Here is a 20,178-nt window from a genome sequence, read left to right as displayed (position 1 = left end):
GACTGTAAATCTTCACAATACCAGTCACGTCAGTAACATAGAATTGGTTATGACTAACAGCTACATTCCATGGATGTGATGCCTTGCCAAGCTGTATTCCCTGTTTAGTGCCAAGACTTAGTTTATATTGACCATCTCTCCGATACACTTTCACTTCTCCTGTATAGAGATCTGCAACTGCTATGTCTCCATTTGAGGCAATAGCTACACCGACACCATTACTCAACTTTCCTTCACCATCTTTCCCTATTTCTTTTTGTAGCTGCCATGTAGGTGTTTTTTCCCTGATGTGGCCCAATGGTTTCAACACTTGTTCTGATCGATTAGGTGAAAACTTGACAAAACTGACATCATCAGAAGTAGTAACCACCTGTGCCTGTTTAAGCTGCTTGAGTGTAGAAGTCAATGTAGTGTAGTTGGAAGCCACATCATACTTGGAGCCTGAAGTCAGCACCTGATTAGCCATATCCATTGCGTTGTTTAACTTGGCTTGAAGATTGCTCAAATTTGCCTTGCTGCTGTCAATAGTGGTGTTTCTTTCTGCATCAATCTTCTGCAGTTTTTCAGAGTTTGAGTGATAGTCATCTTCTATGAGCTTTAAGAAACTGTGTATGACTTTTTCTTTGGTGGTTATGAGATCCTGGCTAGCTTTATCCATTGCCGAATTTAATTCTGTTTTCACTTTGTCATCTTGTTTTATCGCAGTGTCAACTCTTTTAGCAACATCTCTGCAGCTTGCCAACAGTCCTTTGATCTCTTGCATCTGACCTTCAGTTGCAGACTCCAGAGTTAGGTAATCATGTTCAGGACGACTATGTTCTACCACGGTACAGACATGGCATATCGGAATGCCGCACGTCTTGCAGAAAAATCTCAGAATTTGATCTTTGTGATTTTGACAGCATTGCTCTTTCCAAACTTTGCTGATGTCTACTTTTCCTGATCTCAACTCTTCAATGGTATAAACTGCATGACCTTTGAGTGGGCCCAAAGGTTTGTGTGAATCAACACACTGCTGACAAAGAAATCCGTTGCAGTCTACACATCTAGCAACAGCGGCCCGATCAGTTGCTCCACAGCAGGTGCACTGCATCTTGAACTCTCCTGTTCCGCGAATGGCTCTTCTTTCTTTCAACTGAATGATGAAGAAGTTATTTCGTAGTCCATCGATTCCTCCTTTTGGTAGAAGAGTATCTTCTTGGCATAATGGGCAGGTGATTTGGCCAGGTGGATGTTTTACTTTTTTAAGGCACTTAACACAAAATGTGTGCAAGCAGATAAGTGCCTTGGGTTCTTCCATTTCTGACAGGCATATACCACAATTGATAAGGCTATCGATGTCATCCTCATTGTCTGCTGCATTTGACTCTGCCATCTTTCAAGAACTTGCTAATTTCTTAAGCTATCAAAAATGGAAATGGGTCTATTTGCAAAGCTAGTAAATAAGTATAGGCCTGTGAAGTATTGCAAGTATTGAACACTTTGAATGTTGTTTCAATGTGCCCAAGTGTGACTATTTAGGACAATTATACAGCAGCATCCAAACTTTACTTGTCTCAGCACGGGAAGAAATATTTGAACCAATCGCTGAAGTCAAGAAGAGGATAAAGATTACAAATGCACAAGGCTGCAGGGGGAGCAATATATTTGGAAGGAATAAACAAAGTAGAGAGGAATTTTGTGTCACTAAAAGCCGGGACTTCATGCAACGAAGTGAAACAATATTAACATACTAGGAGAATGGGAAATCCAATCCGATCTAAAAAAACCCTTGGAAGACTGAGGTCTATATTCAATGTTTAGGGTAATCCTGCTCGTTATACATGAATGAGATATATTTTCAAGTGAGAATGTTCTGTTGCCTTGTGAAATTGAAACGTATGTTTGTGTTGTTAGGTGTGATCATGTCACTTCCAGGACAAGAATGCCACTCTTGACAATAAAAAGAACGAACTGGTCTCAGGTATTTTTAAGTAAAGAGAACAAAATATGATACCAGCTTGATCCTATTTAAAAACCAAAAATGGTTGTGTATATTTTGCAATTCTTGGCAAAGTTAAAAGTAGGTAACAAGGAAACTGACAAATGTATATCACTTACAGTAGTATATACTAAACAGGTACAACGCCTTTAAACATTCTTATGAAAGTATCTTAAATATACAATTGACATCAGTACTCAAGAGTTATAAAGGCTCCAAACATGCCTAAACAAAATGTCGTACGGAAGCTCAGGGCTCTGTTTTTTGTAAAACTGATTAAATTGTAATCACTAATGTAATTCATACGATTGTAGAACAAGGCTTATGTTGGAAAAATTATACCAATACTACAAATAAAGACAAAAATACCTTTTCGATAGAAACAAACTTGTGAAGCACACAAACTATGCTATATGTTTAGTTCCATTATCTATATAACTTAATAGAGTTCTTTAAACGACTACTCTCTCACAGTGTTCTTCATTCTTGTACAATGCTAGGCTGATGCTTCAATGATTCTCTGTAACCATGGTAGTCCTTTCTTCAGAGAAATCTGTTTTACAAGTGGTGCCTTGATGAATGAAAATTCTCCTTTCTGAAAAGAAAAAAATTCAATTTAATCAAATCACATTTAGATCATGCATTTAAGTATGAGACAAAATAATAATGCTGCGGGATGGTGCAGCAACCAAACCTGTCCATACATTTAGGGTGACAAACACACAAATTTGGCACAAATGTAGCTCACGCTGGATATGCGTAACAAATTTGGTCTAGGTGCCAAATTAATTTCTTTCCTCTTTCCAAGATGGCGGGGAAAGGTCATCAAAGTTTATAAATGGGCTAAATTCAAAGTAGTCTACCATAAGAAGTTATGAAAAAATTGAAAAGTATAGTTTTGTGATGTATGGTTCATGAGTTATAAATGAAAAAGGTCAAAGGTCATATTCAGTGCTCCGCATTGATCAACACACAAAAATGCTTTTAAAAAAAGGCTTTAAAATGGTTTCAGTTTCTTCATTTTGCCAAAACATTTCAAAATCAGAATAGTTTGTCATATATTGGACGTTTCATTACCTAAATAACAGGAGGCAACCCATCAGTATACCAATGTTTCACAAAAAGCACCCAAATTTGTTGGTTGCTTTTAAGGGCACTTTTGCCCAAATCTGCCCAATTGGGCGCATTGTCCAATCGATACACCAAAATTGCTGAAAAGGTTCCCCAAAATAGTGGTACATCCCCATACACCTTCAATTAGAAGATCCTCCCCCCGGCTTCATCCTTAAATTGCGTATAACTGGAGTTTTATTGCTTCAAATGATAGTTTGGACATGCTGAAGAAATATATTATAATAAAAACCTATTCCAAAATTAAATATCAATAGTATAAGAGTTGGTCACTTAAGGGGCAGGGTAGCATTATGGGGGTCATGGAGGATAGCCCTAAACTACGCAGTTAAAGGTGACCTAAAATATGGCGGGAGATTTCGTTGATGGTGAATGGTCCAGGCTGCTGGACAGAAGCTTTCTCATCAACAGATACCAGCCGGGAATGACAAGGAAAGAAAGCCGCATATATTTTAGGAAAACTAAAGAAACCATACAGGACCAATTCCATGGAACCAGTACTTCGTGACGTTACGATCTAGCAAGACCATTGCGTAAGTCCAAAAATTTGATCAAGCCCAGAATTTCAAGGTCAAAGTTTATACAAGGGCTAAAATTCACATTGTGCTAAAACCAAATCCAAAATTAAATATCTATACTATAAAGAGTTGGTAAATTAAGGATGCCTTGAACTGCACATCACTGACCAAGTGCGCAGAACCAGTTCCTTGAGGGGTTACGATCTGCAGGGGTGTGAAATCTCCTCTTTTAAGCTGAATTCCTCTTTTTTGGAAATTTCTTTGAGGTAAAATTTCAGCTTTTTCTTTCATTTTCAGCCCATTTTGAGCATATTTCAGTGCTTTTCCTCTTTTTTGAACAAAGTTCCTCTTTTTTCAATAGAGATCACTCACACCCCTGGATCTGTAGTCCGTATACCTTCTTCGAGTCGGTTAAGTAAAATAAAATGTTAATATTTTCTCAAAGACTTAATTATCCCTAGACACTGAAATAAAGAAATGCCTCACACCAATTTTTGGACACTTATCAGTCATTCAGAAAGAACGCATAATTTATTCATGCAATGCTTTGAGAAAATTCATTGGAATCAGCCAACTAATATTTATTGATTTATGGTCAACTTTTTCGCTCAGAGTAATTACCCGACCGAGCCTCCCAAACAATTACTTCGAAAGCCAGTTGCGCATATAAACCAAAAGTTCCCGTAACAGGGAATGCACTATCTAACGATAGAGAAAATATAAAGACTCGATTTAACAATGGATAGAATATAAAGACTGCATCTAACGATGACAATATAAAAAGCCGCGGACTTACATATATCAAAGAAATTAAATGGCTGACCCCTTTCTCATTTTCATATTATATTCATATTTAGATTACATGGTGGGCATCAGCATAAACCAACGCCAAATCTTCTAGTAGGCAAATACCCACGAAGATTGGAAAGACAAAATAGAATTTATTAATGTAATATATGTATAATTATGTACATTAAATTGATCATTTTAGAAAAATGATCCAAAAAACTGTCCCAGGTTCCTTGACACACATCGCCATGCTTTGAAAGCTTATGATATCGTATGCACCACTAGGTTATGATGCCTACTCTAAATGCAATAGGACAGCCTACCCTAGAATTCAACGCGATAACTAGCCGGCTGCGCAACCTCATAAAAACTTGATCACAATATTTCCTTTTTACTTATATTTTGTTGAACAAGAAAAATCTGAGGGCATAGTACTTGGCCCCTGTCTAGCTACCCCATGCCAACCTGGTGTTGATTCCTTCCTTCCCGCTATACACAACATTCATCAACCAAAATACCGCCCAAGATTGAAATGGCATAAATTTTAACACTTTTACTTATGCTTCTGTAGAAGAAGCAACTTAACCACACTATTTTACAACGATATTTGAAAATTTATAACTGCGCCACAGCATAAAACGTGTTGCTGAATTAGACCTGAACCTGAAATGATCTACTCACGCACTCTCACCCTTAGTCATACTATTCCGCAGTATATTCTAACCCGAGGGCTCTCAACCAATTATGTTTTCCTTTCTCCTTCTGACTCAAAATGGCACAAATTAAAATCAATTTCACTAATGCTTCTGAGGCAGAAGCAAACTTCACCACACTATTTCACTGAGAATAAATATTACAGCTGCGCAACAGAATAGAACATGTTGCTGAGATAGAAACTGAAGCTGAAGTGAACTACTCACACACGTACACTCATATAGTCGTACTATTATGCAACACAAAGAACCGTGACATCCAACATGTTCTGATTTCATTTCATTCTTAATTACATTTTGACTTAATAAAGATGAAACCTTCATGTGATTTGTCTCACTCTTGCGATACTCGTTTTCGACGTCCTGTCCTCTATTTTGATCAATTTTAATCAGATCAACCTTGACATAAAGGGAGTGGAGGGTGGGAAAAAATTTTACGTCCGATTCCGAATGCTTGACTGATATAGAATGAAAACCGGTACACATGTACCTAACGGCAACCCGGGCGAAGCCTTGCCCGCGAAACTATCACGTGACTTCCTTACGGAAGGCTATTTCCGCCACCGGGAAAATAGTGAAACGTGACTTCACTACGGAAGGCAATTTCAGTCGCGAGATAATATTATGTTTCATTAGATGAGCTAATTAAACTGCATTATCCCTAGACACTGAAATAAAGAAATGCCTCACACCAATTTTTGGACACTTATCAGTCATTCAGAAAGAACGCATAATTTATTCATGCAATGCTTTGAGAAAATTCTTTGGAATCAGCCAACTAATATTTATTGATTTATGGTCAACTTTTTCGCTCAGAGTAATTACCCGACCGAGCCTCCCAAACAATTACTTCGAAAGCCAGTTGCGCATATAAACCAAAAGTTCCCGTAACAGGGAATGCACTATCTAACGATAGAGAAAATATAAAGACTCGATTTAACAATGGATAGAATATAAAGACTGCATCTAACGATGACAATATAAAAAGCCGCGGACTTACATATATCAAAAGAAATTAAATGGCTGACCCTTTCTCATTTTCATATTATATTCATATTTAGATTACATGGTGGGCATCAGCATAAACCAACGCCAAATCTTCTAGTAGGCAAATACCCACGAAGATTGGAAAGACAAAATAGAATTTATTAATGTAATATATGTATAATTATGTACATTAAATTGATCATTTTAGAAAAATGATCCAAAAAACTGCCAACCAAGTTCCGTAGACAAGTCAAGGAACTTGCCTGACTCCCTCTGATTGCAGTTTATGTTTTACATGACATCTACCCTTCCGCCGAGCTTTGCGGTGAAATGTTTGGAATAACAAAAAGTCTGACGGGCAATAAATACTCCTACAATGTACTACTATCTTTTGGGTAGATTTACGTATGAGAAAAACCCAATGCCAAACAAAACAAACAAACCCAATGATTATTAGCCTGCTTTAATATTTGCGTTATTTGAATTTTCATCCCTCAAGGCCTACATGTGATGTTCAAATGTAGGCCCTATATGCCACTGTCGACTTCCCAAGTTTTGACAAATGCACCTACATGTTTCATGCCCACTTAGGTGAATTTCCTTTTGTCTCTGGGTGTATCAACTAGGTGAACCTATTTAACATTGTGACATACATACACCGTAAAAGAGAATACTGTAATTTGACTACTGGAGAACTAATAATAATAATAATAATAATAAAAATGATAATAATTTCTTATATAGTGCAATCACATCAAAAGAACTCAAAGCGCTTATACAAAACATGGTATTATATAAAACCACATACATTGTAAAAATGAGAACAATATTTGAGTTTACAATTTTAGAACATACAAAGAGTTCGAGCAAATATATTAAAACTAGTTTAAAAAGACAAACAATATATTGCACATCGTAAGCCTAAAAGGACACGATTGATCAAGATGCAATTAACTGTGAAATATATATACATTATAAAACACGCAAAATAGTAAACAATGCACACTGTACATATTGCACAACGTAAATGCAACAGTAATTTCGATCCAAAAAGCAAGAACCCATGCAATATGCATTATGCAAAAATTTAATTTGTCTTCATTTAATAGATACAATTTAAAACCACAACTTTGTCTTATCAACTTGCGGTGAAAATTTCTGTTCTTTGTTTGATAGGTACAATAAGAGCATAATTTACCATAACTGGATAATAAGGATGAATTCTGGACTTAATTTAATAGCTCCAACTCAGGAAACTATTTACCTTCCATTTGTCATGTTTGTTGCGTAATAATCGCTCTACTACATTTAGCCATTAACTATATATAATATTTTACTATGAATTTTATGCTGCCCTCTAAGTAAATACCCAAGTCTATATATAATAGCCCTTTTTGATAGTTACCATTAAGAAAGACCTGTAATACTATAAATTTGTTTAACTTAAGGTTACGCTAAATTTCTATGGTTCTCATCCTAATCTGGGCTGTACGTAGCCACCTAAACCAATTTTTTTCTCCAGAAAATAAACATCGTAGACCTAAAAATCATAGGTCATCTCGAAGCTAACATTCTAAGCATTATTATTAATTATTATTTATTAATCTAGCTCATACACAAATGTACTTTGTCAGTGTTTCAATTTTGTTCACGTCACATGAGCATGAAGATTTTTGTGACAGAGGCCATAAGTTAGTGATGCATGCCCCGATTTTGCTTTTAATTTGGCTACAGATAATAAACAGTTCAACAAAATAATGTCGCTATTCAGCCTGTATAAAGGTTGCGTTGATTTAATTTTATAAGCTTAAGCAATGACAAAATTTGCATGGAATCTGGTACCACTTGTTGTCATTTTTTGCAACAATAATATTGTTTTTGTGTATGATATTATCGCCAGAATTCTTAGCTACATTATTTCTATGATACCTTACCATAACATATGTGGTATGCTAGTGTTACCAGGATTCACTAAAAATGAAATATCCGGGCGTTTAGGCACGCTCCCCTGTCATTTTGTGAAGGTTTTCAATTATCGCGTTACGGCCAATCCATTAAATACATGACGACAAAATCGCTCTTTTATCAATATCTTTCATTCTATTGATGTCAAAATGGACATGACGATTAATGAATAGCGTTACATTCTAAATACTAACTTACTTCTTTCCAATTTTGTCCAAAGATGCCAAAATTTCTAAATATTTATCCTGGGGACACTTGATTTGAATTCACATTCAGTTCAGCGTGTGTTGATTTCCGAAGAGAGGTCACAAGGTCACTCACGTTGTTCCTGTGAGGGCCGGCCCTGTGGCAACTCGGCCTTATTTCAATTTGACCCGCTATGTCAAACAACTGTGTCCAATTTTCTTTGCCATTTTCTTCCTCTCCCGCACTCTCCTTCAGTCCCTCTTGCTTTCCCCCTCTATTTCTCTCTCTCCCTCTCTCTCTTTCTCTCAGAAAATATATAATTAATCCATAGGGCCTACAATATGAAATCTAATAGGGCTAAATAGTATACCGTAAATAAAAAAATAAAAATAAAAAATAAATAGGCCTAAAGCCAATCTTTAAAAAAATGTTAAGGGGCTGGCATTTTCTTGGGGGGTGGGGGTCCAAATATACGGGGGGGTTTGGAAAAATAGGGGGTCATAAAATTTTAATGACCAAATGTAGAGAATCTGAGTCACAAGATGACTACAGATAGTGTGTTTATTTCATTTAAAAGGACCGATTTCAATACAATTTTAGCCTTGTTAAGGGGTAAGGTGTATCGGTGGTGGCCGGGAAGGGGGGGGGGCGCAATTTTATTGGCGCTGACTTTTAGTAAATTTGAGACCCCCCTTCCAAAGAAAACTTCACAGCCCCCTAAATAGGCCTACATAAAAGTAATGCACGAGAAAAAAAAACACATGAAAACTAGGCCTAATAGGCCTATATACCTAATGGGTTGTGAAATAGGCCTCAATATGGAGAAAACATTTAATGGCCTTTGTGCATTGCAAAAATACCCCCCGCATGGCAAAAAAACATGAAATTTTTAGTAGGCCGAGAGGGCAGTGGCGGATTCAGGAATAGCGCGACCATCGGGAGGGTGTCTGAGGCCCGGGTCTGAGGGGGAATGTGAGCCTCGAAAACGGGGGGTAGGCTACCAGTGCAGGGCCTCAAATTGCAAAACCTGTGTCTTGATGACCTACTATCAAAATGATTTTGCTGGAACAAATTCGCACGAATGGAGCAAAAGTTTTAATGATATTAAAAATGGACCAAAATACTCGGCGCTTATTATAATGGCTTGTCAATCCCAGTCCAACAATTAAGGGGTGTTGAAAAAAATGAGACCCTCAACTTTTGGATTGTTACAAAATTCAGAGATGCACAGACTGACCCCAAAAATTCTGAACTTGCAAATCGTAGCGAGCGTAGCGAGTGTAACTCTCGCCCAGCACGGCCGGGGGGTTCGGGGCCCGCTCAAGGGCCCTAAGCCAGATGGTTTCTGCACATTTCGCACCACAGGAAAGGACATTTCAGAGGTTATTCAAAAGAACATTTCAAAGCTCCTGGCTTGTTCTACACTTTTAATAACAAGTGCTTCCTTCTTCCAGAAAACATGCTTTAAAGGTTCGAGTTTCCTATACTTTTATGCACAAGAGACACTCTTAAAAAAAGTTTTTTGGTTTTATTACATGACCAATATGGCTGATGTTGAAAGCAGAAAAATAAGGCAATAATTAAACATTGTGCTTGGTATCCACTGCCTCCCCACCCAACCCCAGCAACCGGCACCCCATCCTGGGCCTTCACGTTCAGTGTGCTTTTAGTTACAATTTCAAGACGACAAACATTTTAGCAGATTTAGCACCCCAAAAGAGACCATTTTTTACATTAAATCCTGAGTGTTTCAGACTTTTTTGAAGAAAAAAAAAATGATTCCTTCGAAGGTGGTTTTAAATGTTCAGTTTCCTATACTTTTGTACATGAGAGACATTCTTCAAAGTTTTTTTTGACCTAATATAATATTAAACATGGCCTACATGACTGAAATTGATAGTATAGGCTTATAATGCGCAATATAAAAACAATGATTCATCAAATTGTTCCCCCGTCGGGATGTGGGAGGGGCCCACATGGGGTACTAATGCATGAAGAATACATTGTATGATATATAAGAGTAATTTGTAAAATTCGGTATGTTAAACATACAGAGTGTCGCTACAAATTGGGACTTGAATAGTAGGCCTATATCCCAAGGGAAATACATACACACACTCACTCACCCCCACCCAACCCCCCCCACCCCACAGCTAAAAGGTCCACATCAAACCTTTGACCTAAGTTTGCTTCCATTTAGACTTAAACATGACTTGATCTTAGAATATACATGGTATACATAGGCCTATACGGCATCAGTCCATGCAGCATCATCTCAAACGTCATCATCGTTCATTAATACACATTGCATACTTATTACTAGGGTAATATTCATTGAGGAAAAAGAGATGTGTTTTTGAACGCAAAACCCGACAGCAATCAGTGGCATGCTGGTCCGATAATTATATAATGGACTAAAATTCATAAATTTTTGGCATGAAAAGGTGTTCTCAATAATATAAAACTTTGATTTGGCCACGATGCATGTTAAATGAGTACCATTATCTAGCCGAGTCATCCAGTCAGGGTTCTAAGGAATTTTCATTTTAAAATTCGAGATTTTCTCAGATCCGGAAATTTGATATATATATAATGCGCAATATAAAAACAATAATTCATCAAATTTTGACCCTCATCCTCTTCGGGTATGTGGGAGGGGCCCACACGGGGAGGGGGGTACTAATGTACATGCAGAATACCCCCCGCCCGCCAAAAATCGCTTGCCCCCCTTATATCTCGGCCCGCCAAAAATCGTTGCCCCCCCACATGCCAAATTTTTGGGATCTCAATTTACAAACTTTAAATGGTCTTTATACATGTTGCGAGTGCAGCGTGAAGGAAAATTTGCATATTTAAGCTTTTCCGTACGGTTTTCCTAAGCATTTTTAGAGTGTTTTATTTAAAAGGCGTCCCAAGAATGTGTGCCAAAAATCACTTGCCCCTCCTCTCGGCTTGCCAAAAATTGATTGCCCTCCCAACCCCTTTCGGCTCGCCAAAAGTTTCTTGCCCCCCCTAATTTTACCCTCCCCCAGGGCTCATAATTATTGCATGCACAGCCTTTAGATGTCCCCATTTTCTCTGCTAAAACAAACAAAATAAACATGAAACGCCCACCCCAACGAACTAACTAAACAGAGCCCTACAAACAAATACATCTTGAAACGCAAGCCCGTCGGCCGTGCGTGCTATATAAAACATGAATGTAATAGGCCTACCCGAAACGATTCTGTCAATCAAACTCCAGCACAGCCCGTTATTGGCCAGGATTTTAGTGTGAGGGATAGATAGGCCGAAAAGACAAATTTTTATCCCAATTTGTAAATTTTTTATCTCATTTTTAGTCATTTTAAGGCCCGGTTTTAAGGACTCTTTGCTGTTCCCATGTATTCCTGAAAATTATCTGTGGGGGACGTTCCCCCACCGACTCCCCTGGGTGCCCCACTCCCACCCAATCAATCACAGGCCTCAAAAAATATTGACCGGGCCGGTCGGGGTTTTTTCTGGCTACATTACAACAGGGCAGTGTCTTTTAGGTCGAGTGCGTCTTGGGTCGAGCTTGCAACTGGTGATCAGTTTAATTGCATGAGGCTGACATCTTTATAGTATGTTTTATAGAGATAATTGTGTTGCGCATGACAGATGACAAGCTATTGCCTGTCAATCAAATTTGTTACCAAGCATCGGTAAACAAATTTAACAATAGGAGATGACTGAAGGTGACAAAATAAGCTAAAATGGTCATTTTTACACTTTTTTTTAATTTTTTTTTTATTTCACATGATTGGTATGCATGTTTTCTTACGTGTAAGATGATAATATATTTTTTGAGCTGACAAAGCCATGACAGATTTTGTATAACCTTAATGATCGTGAAGAGATCTGGTCTTCGTTTGATAGATACGCCTACAGGTAAGAAAATATGTGCCTTAAATTTGTTAAATTTCCCAAAAGGTAAACCTAAGGGAGCGATCGTTATTTATGGCAGGGGGGAATGGGTAAATTTAGGGGGAACACGAAAATTTTTGTGGTCTTGAGGGGGAACCTGAAATTTTAGTTGAACCAGGAGGGGGGATTGTTAAATTTTAAATGGAGAAAATTGGGAAAACAAGGGGGAACGCGAAAATTTTGAGCGGACGCGAGGGGGGAACGCGAAATTGTTTGTCGATATTTTTGCCAAAACACCCATTCCCCCCCCTGGCGTAAATAACGATCGGTCCCTAATTCATCTTTTTTGTTTTATTTATCTGAACCAAGTCAATAATATATAAATAATAACGAAACATTTATGAAGCGCTAAAACAGATGTCGTTAAGCGCTTTACCAAGCATGCCCTAAATACAAAATTATGCAACAAATTACAAGTACATCAAACATGATATAGCAATTTACAAAGCATAGGCCTTAAATACAAAATTATATATCAAATATCATAAACTATAGCAAGCATCAAACATGATTATGATATAGCGATTTACAACGCATAGGTCTTTTCAAAACAACATCAATCTACAGTAAGCATGATAAGCACATCAAAACTATAATCGTCATAAAATCAATGTACATTATGACATAGAGTTAAAAAGAAAACCACCGGCGATTTCGATAAAAGCAGAAGAAACATCCGTGGGCCCGTCACAAAGAAACCACATTGCACGCTTATTGTTAAAAATGAATGCGATAAAGAAGGGGAGAGGTTGCTAGTACATCACCCTTATGGATACACAGATCCAGAAATACATAAATGACAAGGCATCAAAAGGCAAGGCATCAATATTTGCGCACACTAACGTCTGATTTGATTAGTAATATTTCAATCCCATCTGATTTCTGCTATAACGCTTGTCGCTATTTGCCCAACTAGCCAAAGTCAAGTTGTCCGATGTGGAATGCCCCTTGTTTGTACAAATATATCAAAGATAATTTATGCAATAACATATTTGGTTAGCTGCTACCGAGATAAAACTCGCTAATTTCAACTACTTGCTTTCGGATCAGTTCAGCGATTAATGTATGAACTTTTATTAATTGAATGATCCATTGATGACACCCAAGATTATTCTTTCATTCCCTCCAACTGTATCCTTACTGTGCTTCCTGAATTGTTTAACCTGGATAGATTGCCAAAGAATTGTATAAGCTCCTTCCACTGATACCAAATATTAAAAGTGTTGACCTTTCCATCAAGCTGTGAACCGATATTCCTCAATTCCTCACTGCCTACCCATCCATAGACATGTTAGAATTCAGTTCCATAATTGCTGATGCTATTTTTACTCGCACGAAGCACTGTATAATATGTTAATATTCGAGATGCAACACTACTCAATTTGAGGGAAACACTGTATTTTAATGAAGATGTAGATCCTTTGTCTCTTTGTCTGCACTAAATGTAGTTAGCCGTTGTAGGCCCATAATTTTCCCCATATAGAAGTTCCCGTTCTTTCGTCTATCGTTCTTCCTTCTATCCCCCATCTCGTAAAATCCATACGACCTGCAATTAAAAACAGAAGAAAAGGGAAGCAAATTCTGTCTGCAAAGCCTACACTAAATACTGTATGTCATATACATGTCTGTATATTATATAAGCCTCGTATATATTCTACACTCCAACTCCTTCATTAATTTATTCTAGTTGATGCCAAACTATCCAAAATATCCCTGCTTGAGTTGAAATTTCATTTATGAAAACCTATATATACCAATGGCCGCCAATCGCGTCAAATGCACAATTAAAATGGCCTTTTTTCTTTGACGACAATATTCAAGTTATCATTATTACTGTTATTATTTTTTATTTTGTTTGCTTGTTACGATTCGTTTCGTCAAAATGGAACACGGAACACTATCCAATTCGACCATTACGTGTCCAGTGCACATATCCTTGCGTTAAAAATTGACAATAACTTTCCCTCATAGGCCTATGGCCATTTTATACCAAGAGAGATTTTTCCAATTCAGAACCAACAACAACAACAACAACAACAAAAAATTAAACCGAATTTTACTAATAAATGTAACTTTTAATTTATTTAACCAGAACAAAAACAATTTTCCTTCTTCCCGGTTTATGATGTGTTATAGAAATGGCCACCTGCTTGATTCATCGATCTTTAGCATTCATGAGTACCAATAATTGTATTACTTTCTGATGGGACATACACGCATCTATTCAATTCTCTCTTGTTACTTCAATGAACATGGTGAATAGAACTGATGACCATTATGGTCATCTATGATTACGCAGGGTTGCCAAACCCGCGATTTGGGCGTCCAATTGGGCGATTTTCAACTTCAGTCCCGCGACAAAGAAAGTGCTCACGCAATCTGATTACGTAGGCCTATTTGGATTGTTCTAAGAACATTAACCCAGATTTTCTACCCATGGCCCCTAGCTGAAATACAGCAAGATAACGTTAGATTGACATGTAAACCTGTATTTTAGAAGTAGGTATCCGTATCTGGAGCTATTCTCCATGGCTAATTTCTAAAGATGGGCTAGAACCCAGTTATTCACTGCTAATAAAACTGATTAACGGCAAGGTTTGACAAATTGTTGAAAACAAATATCTCACCGATTTATCCCCTGTTCTGCCCGTTGAAGCCGAATACAGAAATTGTGTTAGCCATCGGTCGTTGCCATTACATGTATGTTCAAGCATAAGAAACCCCGGAATATCAGCACACACTCTTGATTATCGTCATACAGCGAATTGCACTCGTAACGCCTGACTACCTCAGTATACTTTTATTATCGAGTAATTTACACAAAACTATGCAGACAACATCTTGATTTAATATCTGTTGCCGTCACAGTTTATTCCATGTGAAGAAAGCTGTATTGTATGAGCTTGCTGATTTAATTCGGCCTCTTCGTTGTACAATAGACATGATACATAGAGAGAAAAAATTTTACGTCCGATTCCGAATGCTTGACTGATATAGAATGAAAACCGGTACACATGTACCTAACGGCAACCCGGGCGAAGCCTTGCCCGCGAAACTATCACGTGACTTCCTTACGGAAGGCTATTTCCGCCACCGGGAAAATAGTGAAACGTGACTTCACTACGGAAGGCAATTTCAGTCGCGAGATAATATTATGTTTCATTAGATGAGCTAATTAAACTGCATTTTGCAGGAATCTGTTATTCTAGTTGGATTCCTTGCATCATTTCCTTTCTGAAAATGTATACTTTCATATACTTCTCATCATTACATTTAGAGATAAAACAATTTCTAAATTACTGACTCGATAAATGAATACAGACTATACCAAGTTCATTGCTTAAGGCCAAACACACCTTTTACCAAAGATCGCTCAATTATTTTGTCATGCAGTTTTTGCTTGAAAATATACATTTTTCTTCTGGATTTCTCAAAAAAAAATAACCAGAAATGTGGGAAACTTTTGCTCTCAAAAACAAAATTCGCATGGCTTACTTTTTAAAGCCTTATTGGTAATATTTTGTATGCGCCAAGATCCAGTTTGAAATAGGAGTTGTAAATCTACGTACGTTGTACTTACATATCCACGATTTCAATCCTATTTTCCAACTGGTATTATAGATAAATGGCAGTTTAAAGGATTGTGTGACACTTCGATCAGACAAAATTTCCTCACATTTTCAAGTCGTCTTTTGATAAGTACAAACAAAGTAGGACCTGAAACCAACAGTAACAATAACACATACTGCAGTTACTGTCCGTTTTCCTATACACAATACACAGTGCTCTCACCATTGACGCGTGACCTCTACAAATGATGTATGTTGGAAGATTGGACACTTGCCCAGTTAACATCACTGTGTGAAAAATAACCAGCCAATATTTAATTTATTCTCCAAACTTCTAGCAAATATATTTCTCTAACATGACCTAAAATTACAGCTAGGTTAGATTTTCAGAAATGGTCGCACTTTTGTAAAATATGAGTGAGGGCAAGGCATAGCCAGCCAACTCCCCGTGTTAATTGAATGGAGATTTGACCGAAAATATTGGTATCGGACCGCTCACTTCTGAAGGATGCCACAAAAAAAACGGTACAAGCTACATTTAAACTATTCTATGGAATTCTAGAAAATATAGTTTTGTAACATGTCCTAAATTTTTACCTAATTTAGGTGTTTGGACTTTTGTGTTTTAGGAAGGATATGTAAACGACAGATAACACCAAAAATATGAAGAAATTATTTCCAAACGGTGTTAAGTCAACAATCATTATGTTGCTCATTTTCAAGAATGCTGGTTAACAAAAAGCAGGCCATTGTCTCATTTCGTGAACAAAGGTCCACATACCATTGTGTTCTTCCGTTTCCTTTATAATCGGTTACCCAACTGAAGCTATAATACCAGCTTTATTGCGATATCGCACTAATAAAACAGACACATGTGCACAACCAGAGAAGATCCGATTTAATCAGTTGAGCTGTTTCAATGAGTGTTATCTTGGTTTAATAGCTTTTAATGGGGTTTAAGTCCTGCAAAGGTCGAGATGAATTCTACTGTAGACATGACTGCATCATGATTAATATGATTTTGTCCTAAAAAAATACAACTATTGAGTTTGTCTGATTGTATTTCACGAATAAAAACGCAAATAGATGCAGAAAAGACACTTAGCTTCTTCACTTGTTTATGATTATCCAAGGCCTTTCTTTTATCGATACAACTCTTTTTTAGTTGCTCTGATCTTTGAGTCTTTATAGGGGACTAGAGGTATACCCGTATGGCCGTATGCATTAATGAATTTATTTATTTATTTAACTGACCATTTCTTTCTTCAGTTAAAGGGTTAATATAGCCTAATACAATCACCAGCATAAAGTGGTATAGGTCTAATCCTGGGGACTTTTATTTATCATAGCCTGATTCCTCAGATTTATTTTACCAAGTTAATAAGCTCAATCCAGCTGATAGTGTACTGTTTCACCCCATTGACCCCTTATGACCTTTGACCCTGGATGACCTATTGGATGACCTTTGACCTCAGATGACATCACTTATTTACCGGTAATTAACTACATCAATTAATAAATATATTTTTATTGTTTTACTGACTACACTTTGTTTCTTCCTTCATTTAATGGGTTAATATAAAACCCACAGTGGAAGACATTGGCTTGATAGCAAGAGTTGGTATATTGTGCAAGGCCTATACATGTATCAGCATGATCAGAACATATCATCAGAGCTATTTATAGATTAACAGAGAGGGCATTCAGGGTGCAATATACCATACTGTGGATTTTGGATAAAACAAACAAAATATCACATTTTCGCCGATTTTGAGCCCAATCCTTTACCGATCTCGACCAAATGTGACCTCCGCATTCCCCTCGCATCAAGGAGTCCACCCTCCGAGTTACAGCCCAATCGGACCAAGTTTAAAATTTGACCTTTGACCTTCGACCTCTGATTTCGACCGAAGGTAGCTTACGACACTCCCCGTATTTTTCTGCATCCCCCGTGCGAATTTGGCGAGGCTGGGATCAAAACTGACGGAGCCTTTTACACACATACACGCATACATACATACAACATTAGGCAAATTATAGTAAGACTAGAGGTATACCCGTATGGCCGTATGCTATGGAGCCTTTTACCCTTCAAAACCCACAGTGGAAGACATTGGCTTAATATAGATTTTACCAAGTTCAAGTACATGAATCAGAATGCATCAGAGCTATTTATAGAACACAGGCAGCAAGTGCAATTGTTTATACCATGGTCACTGACTTTTGAAAATGCACATTTTTGCGGATTTTGAGCCCAATCCTTTACCGATCGCAACCAAATATGATCCCCGCATTCGAACGAAAGTAGCTTAGGACACTCCCCATATTTTCCTTGATCTCTCGTATAAATTACAGCCCAATCGGACCAAGTTTAAAAATTGACCTTTGACCTTCCACCTCCGATTTCGACCGAAGGTAGTGTAGGACACTCCCCATATGAATTACAGCCCAATCGGACCAAGTTTAAAATTTGACCTTTGACCTTCGACCTACGATTTCGACCGAAGGCAGGGTAGGACACTCCCCATATTTTCCTTGATCTCCCGTATGAATTACAGCCCAATCGGACCCAGTTTAAAATTTGACCTTTGACCTTCGACCTCCGATTTCGACCGAAGGTAGCTTAGGTCACTCCCCGTATTTTCCTTGATCTCCCGTATGAATTACAGCCCAATCGGACCAAGTTTAAAATTTGACCTTTGACCTTCGACCTCCGATTTCGTCCGAAGGTAGCTCCGGACACTCACCGCATTTTCCTTGATATCCCGTATGAATTACAGCCCAATCGGACCAAGTTTAAAATTTGACCTTTGACCTTCGAGCTCCGATTTCGACCGAAGGTAGCTTACGACACTCCCCGTATTTTTCTGCATCCCCCGTGCGAATTTGGCGAGGCTCGGATCAAAACTGACGGAGCCTTTTACCCACATACACGCATACACGCATACACACATACACGCAACATAAGGCAAATTATAGTAAGACTAGAGGTATACCCGTATGGCCGTATGCTACGGAGCCTTTTACCCTTCAAAACCCACAGTGGAAGACATTGGCTTAATATAGATTTTACCAAGTTCAAGTACATGAATCAGAATGCATCAGAGCTATTTATAGAACACAGGCAGCAAGTGCAATTGTTTATACCATGGTCACTGACTTTTGAAAATGCATATTTTAGCGGATTTTGAGCCCAATCCTTTACCGAGCGCAACCAAATGTGATCCCCGCATTCGACCGAAAGTAGCTTAGGACACTCCCCATATTTTCCTTGATCTCTCGTATAAATTACAGCCCAATCGGACCAAGTTTAAAATTTGACCTTTGACCTTCGACCTCCGATTTCGACCGAAGGTAGTGTAGGACACTCCCCATATTTTCCTTGATCTCCCATATGAATTACAGCCCAATCGGACCAAGTTTAAAATTTGACCTTTGACCTTCGACCTCCGATTTCGACCGAAGGTAGGGTAGGACACTCCCCATATTTTCCTTGATCTCCCGTATGAATTACAGCCCAATCGGACCAAGTTTAAAATTTGACCTTTGACCTTCGACCTCCGATTTCGACCGAAGGTAGCTTAGGACACTCCCCGTATTTTCCTTGATCTCCCGTATGAATTACAGCCCAATCGGACCAAGTTTAAAATTTGACCTTTGACCTTCGACCTCCGATTTCGACCGAAGGTAGCTTAGGACACTCCCCGTATTTTCCTTGATCTCCTGTATGAATTACAGCCCAATCGGACCAAGTTTAAAATTTGACCTTTGACCTTCGAGCTCCGATTTTGACCAAAGGTAGCTTACGACACTCCCCGTATTTTTCTGCATCCCCTGAGCCCAATCGGACCAAGTTTAAAATTTGACCTTTGACCTTCGACCTCCGATTTCGACCGAAGGTAGCTTAGGTCACTCCCCGTATTTTCCTTGATCTCCCGTATGAATTACAGCCCAATCGGACCAAGTTTAAAATGTGACCTTTGACCTTCGATCCCCGTATTTTTCTGCATCCCCTGAGCCCAATCGGACCAAGTTTAAAATTTGACCTTTGACCTTCGACCTCCGATTTCGACCGAAGGTAGCTTAGGTCACTCCCCGTATTTTCCTTGATCTCCCGTATGAATTACAGCCCAATCGGACCAAGTTTAAAATTTGACCTTTGACCTTCGACCTCCGATTTCGACCGAAGGTAGCTTAGGACACTCCCCGTATTTTCCTTGATCTCCTGTATGAATTACAGCCCAATCGGACCAAGTTTAAAATTTGACCTTTGACCTTCGAGCTCCGATTTTGACCGAAGGTAGCTTACGACACTCCCCGTATTTTTCTGCATCCCCGTGCGAATTTGGCGAGGCTGGGATCAAAACTGACGGAGCCTTTAACACACATACATA

General features: G+C 38.2%; 1 protein-coding gene across 1 annotated transcript in view; it reads right to left on the bottom strand.

Annotated features, from left to right (window-relative positions):
• Positions 1-2,477: 2,477 nt before the first annotated feature.
• LOC140138214 (uncharacterized) overlaps positions 2,478-20,178 on the bottom strand; it is a 31,687-nt gene continuing 13,986 nt past the window's right edge. Inside the window, exon 3 of the mRNA XM_072160129.1 lies at positions 2,478-2,576. Within this exon, the coding sequence (XP_072016230.1) occupies positions 2,478-2,576 (99 nt within the window). The remainder of the gene's footprint in view (positions 2,577-20,178) is intronic.

This window comes from Amphiura filiformis, chromosome 17, assembly GCF_039555335.1.
Source record: "Amphiura filiformis chromosome 17, Afil_fr2py, whole genome shotgun sequence".
NCBI classification, from domain to species: Eukaryota; Metazoa; Echinodermata; class Ophiuroidea; order Amphilepidida; family Amphiuridae; genus Amphiura; species Amphiura filiformis.
Note: the sequence above shows the minus strand (reverse complement) of the source record. Positions and strands in the feature narration are given on the sequence as shown.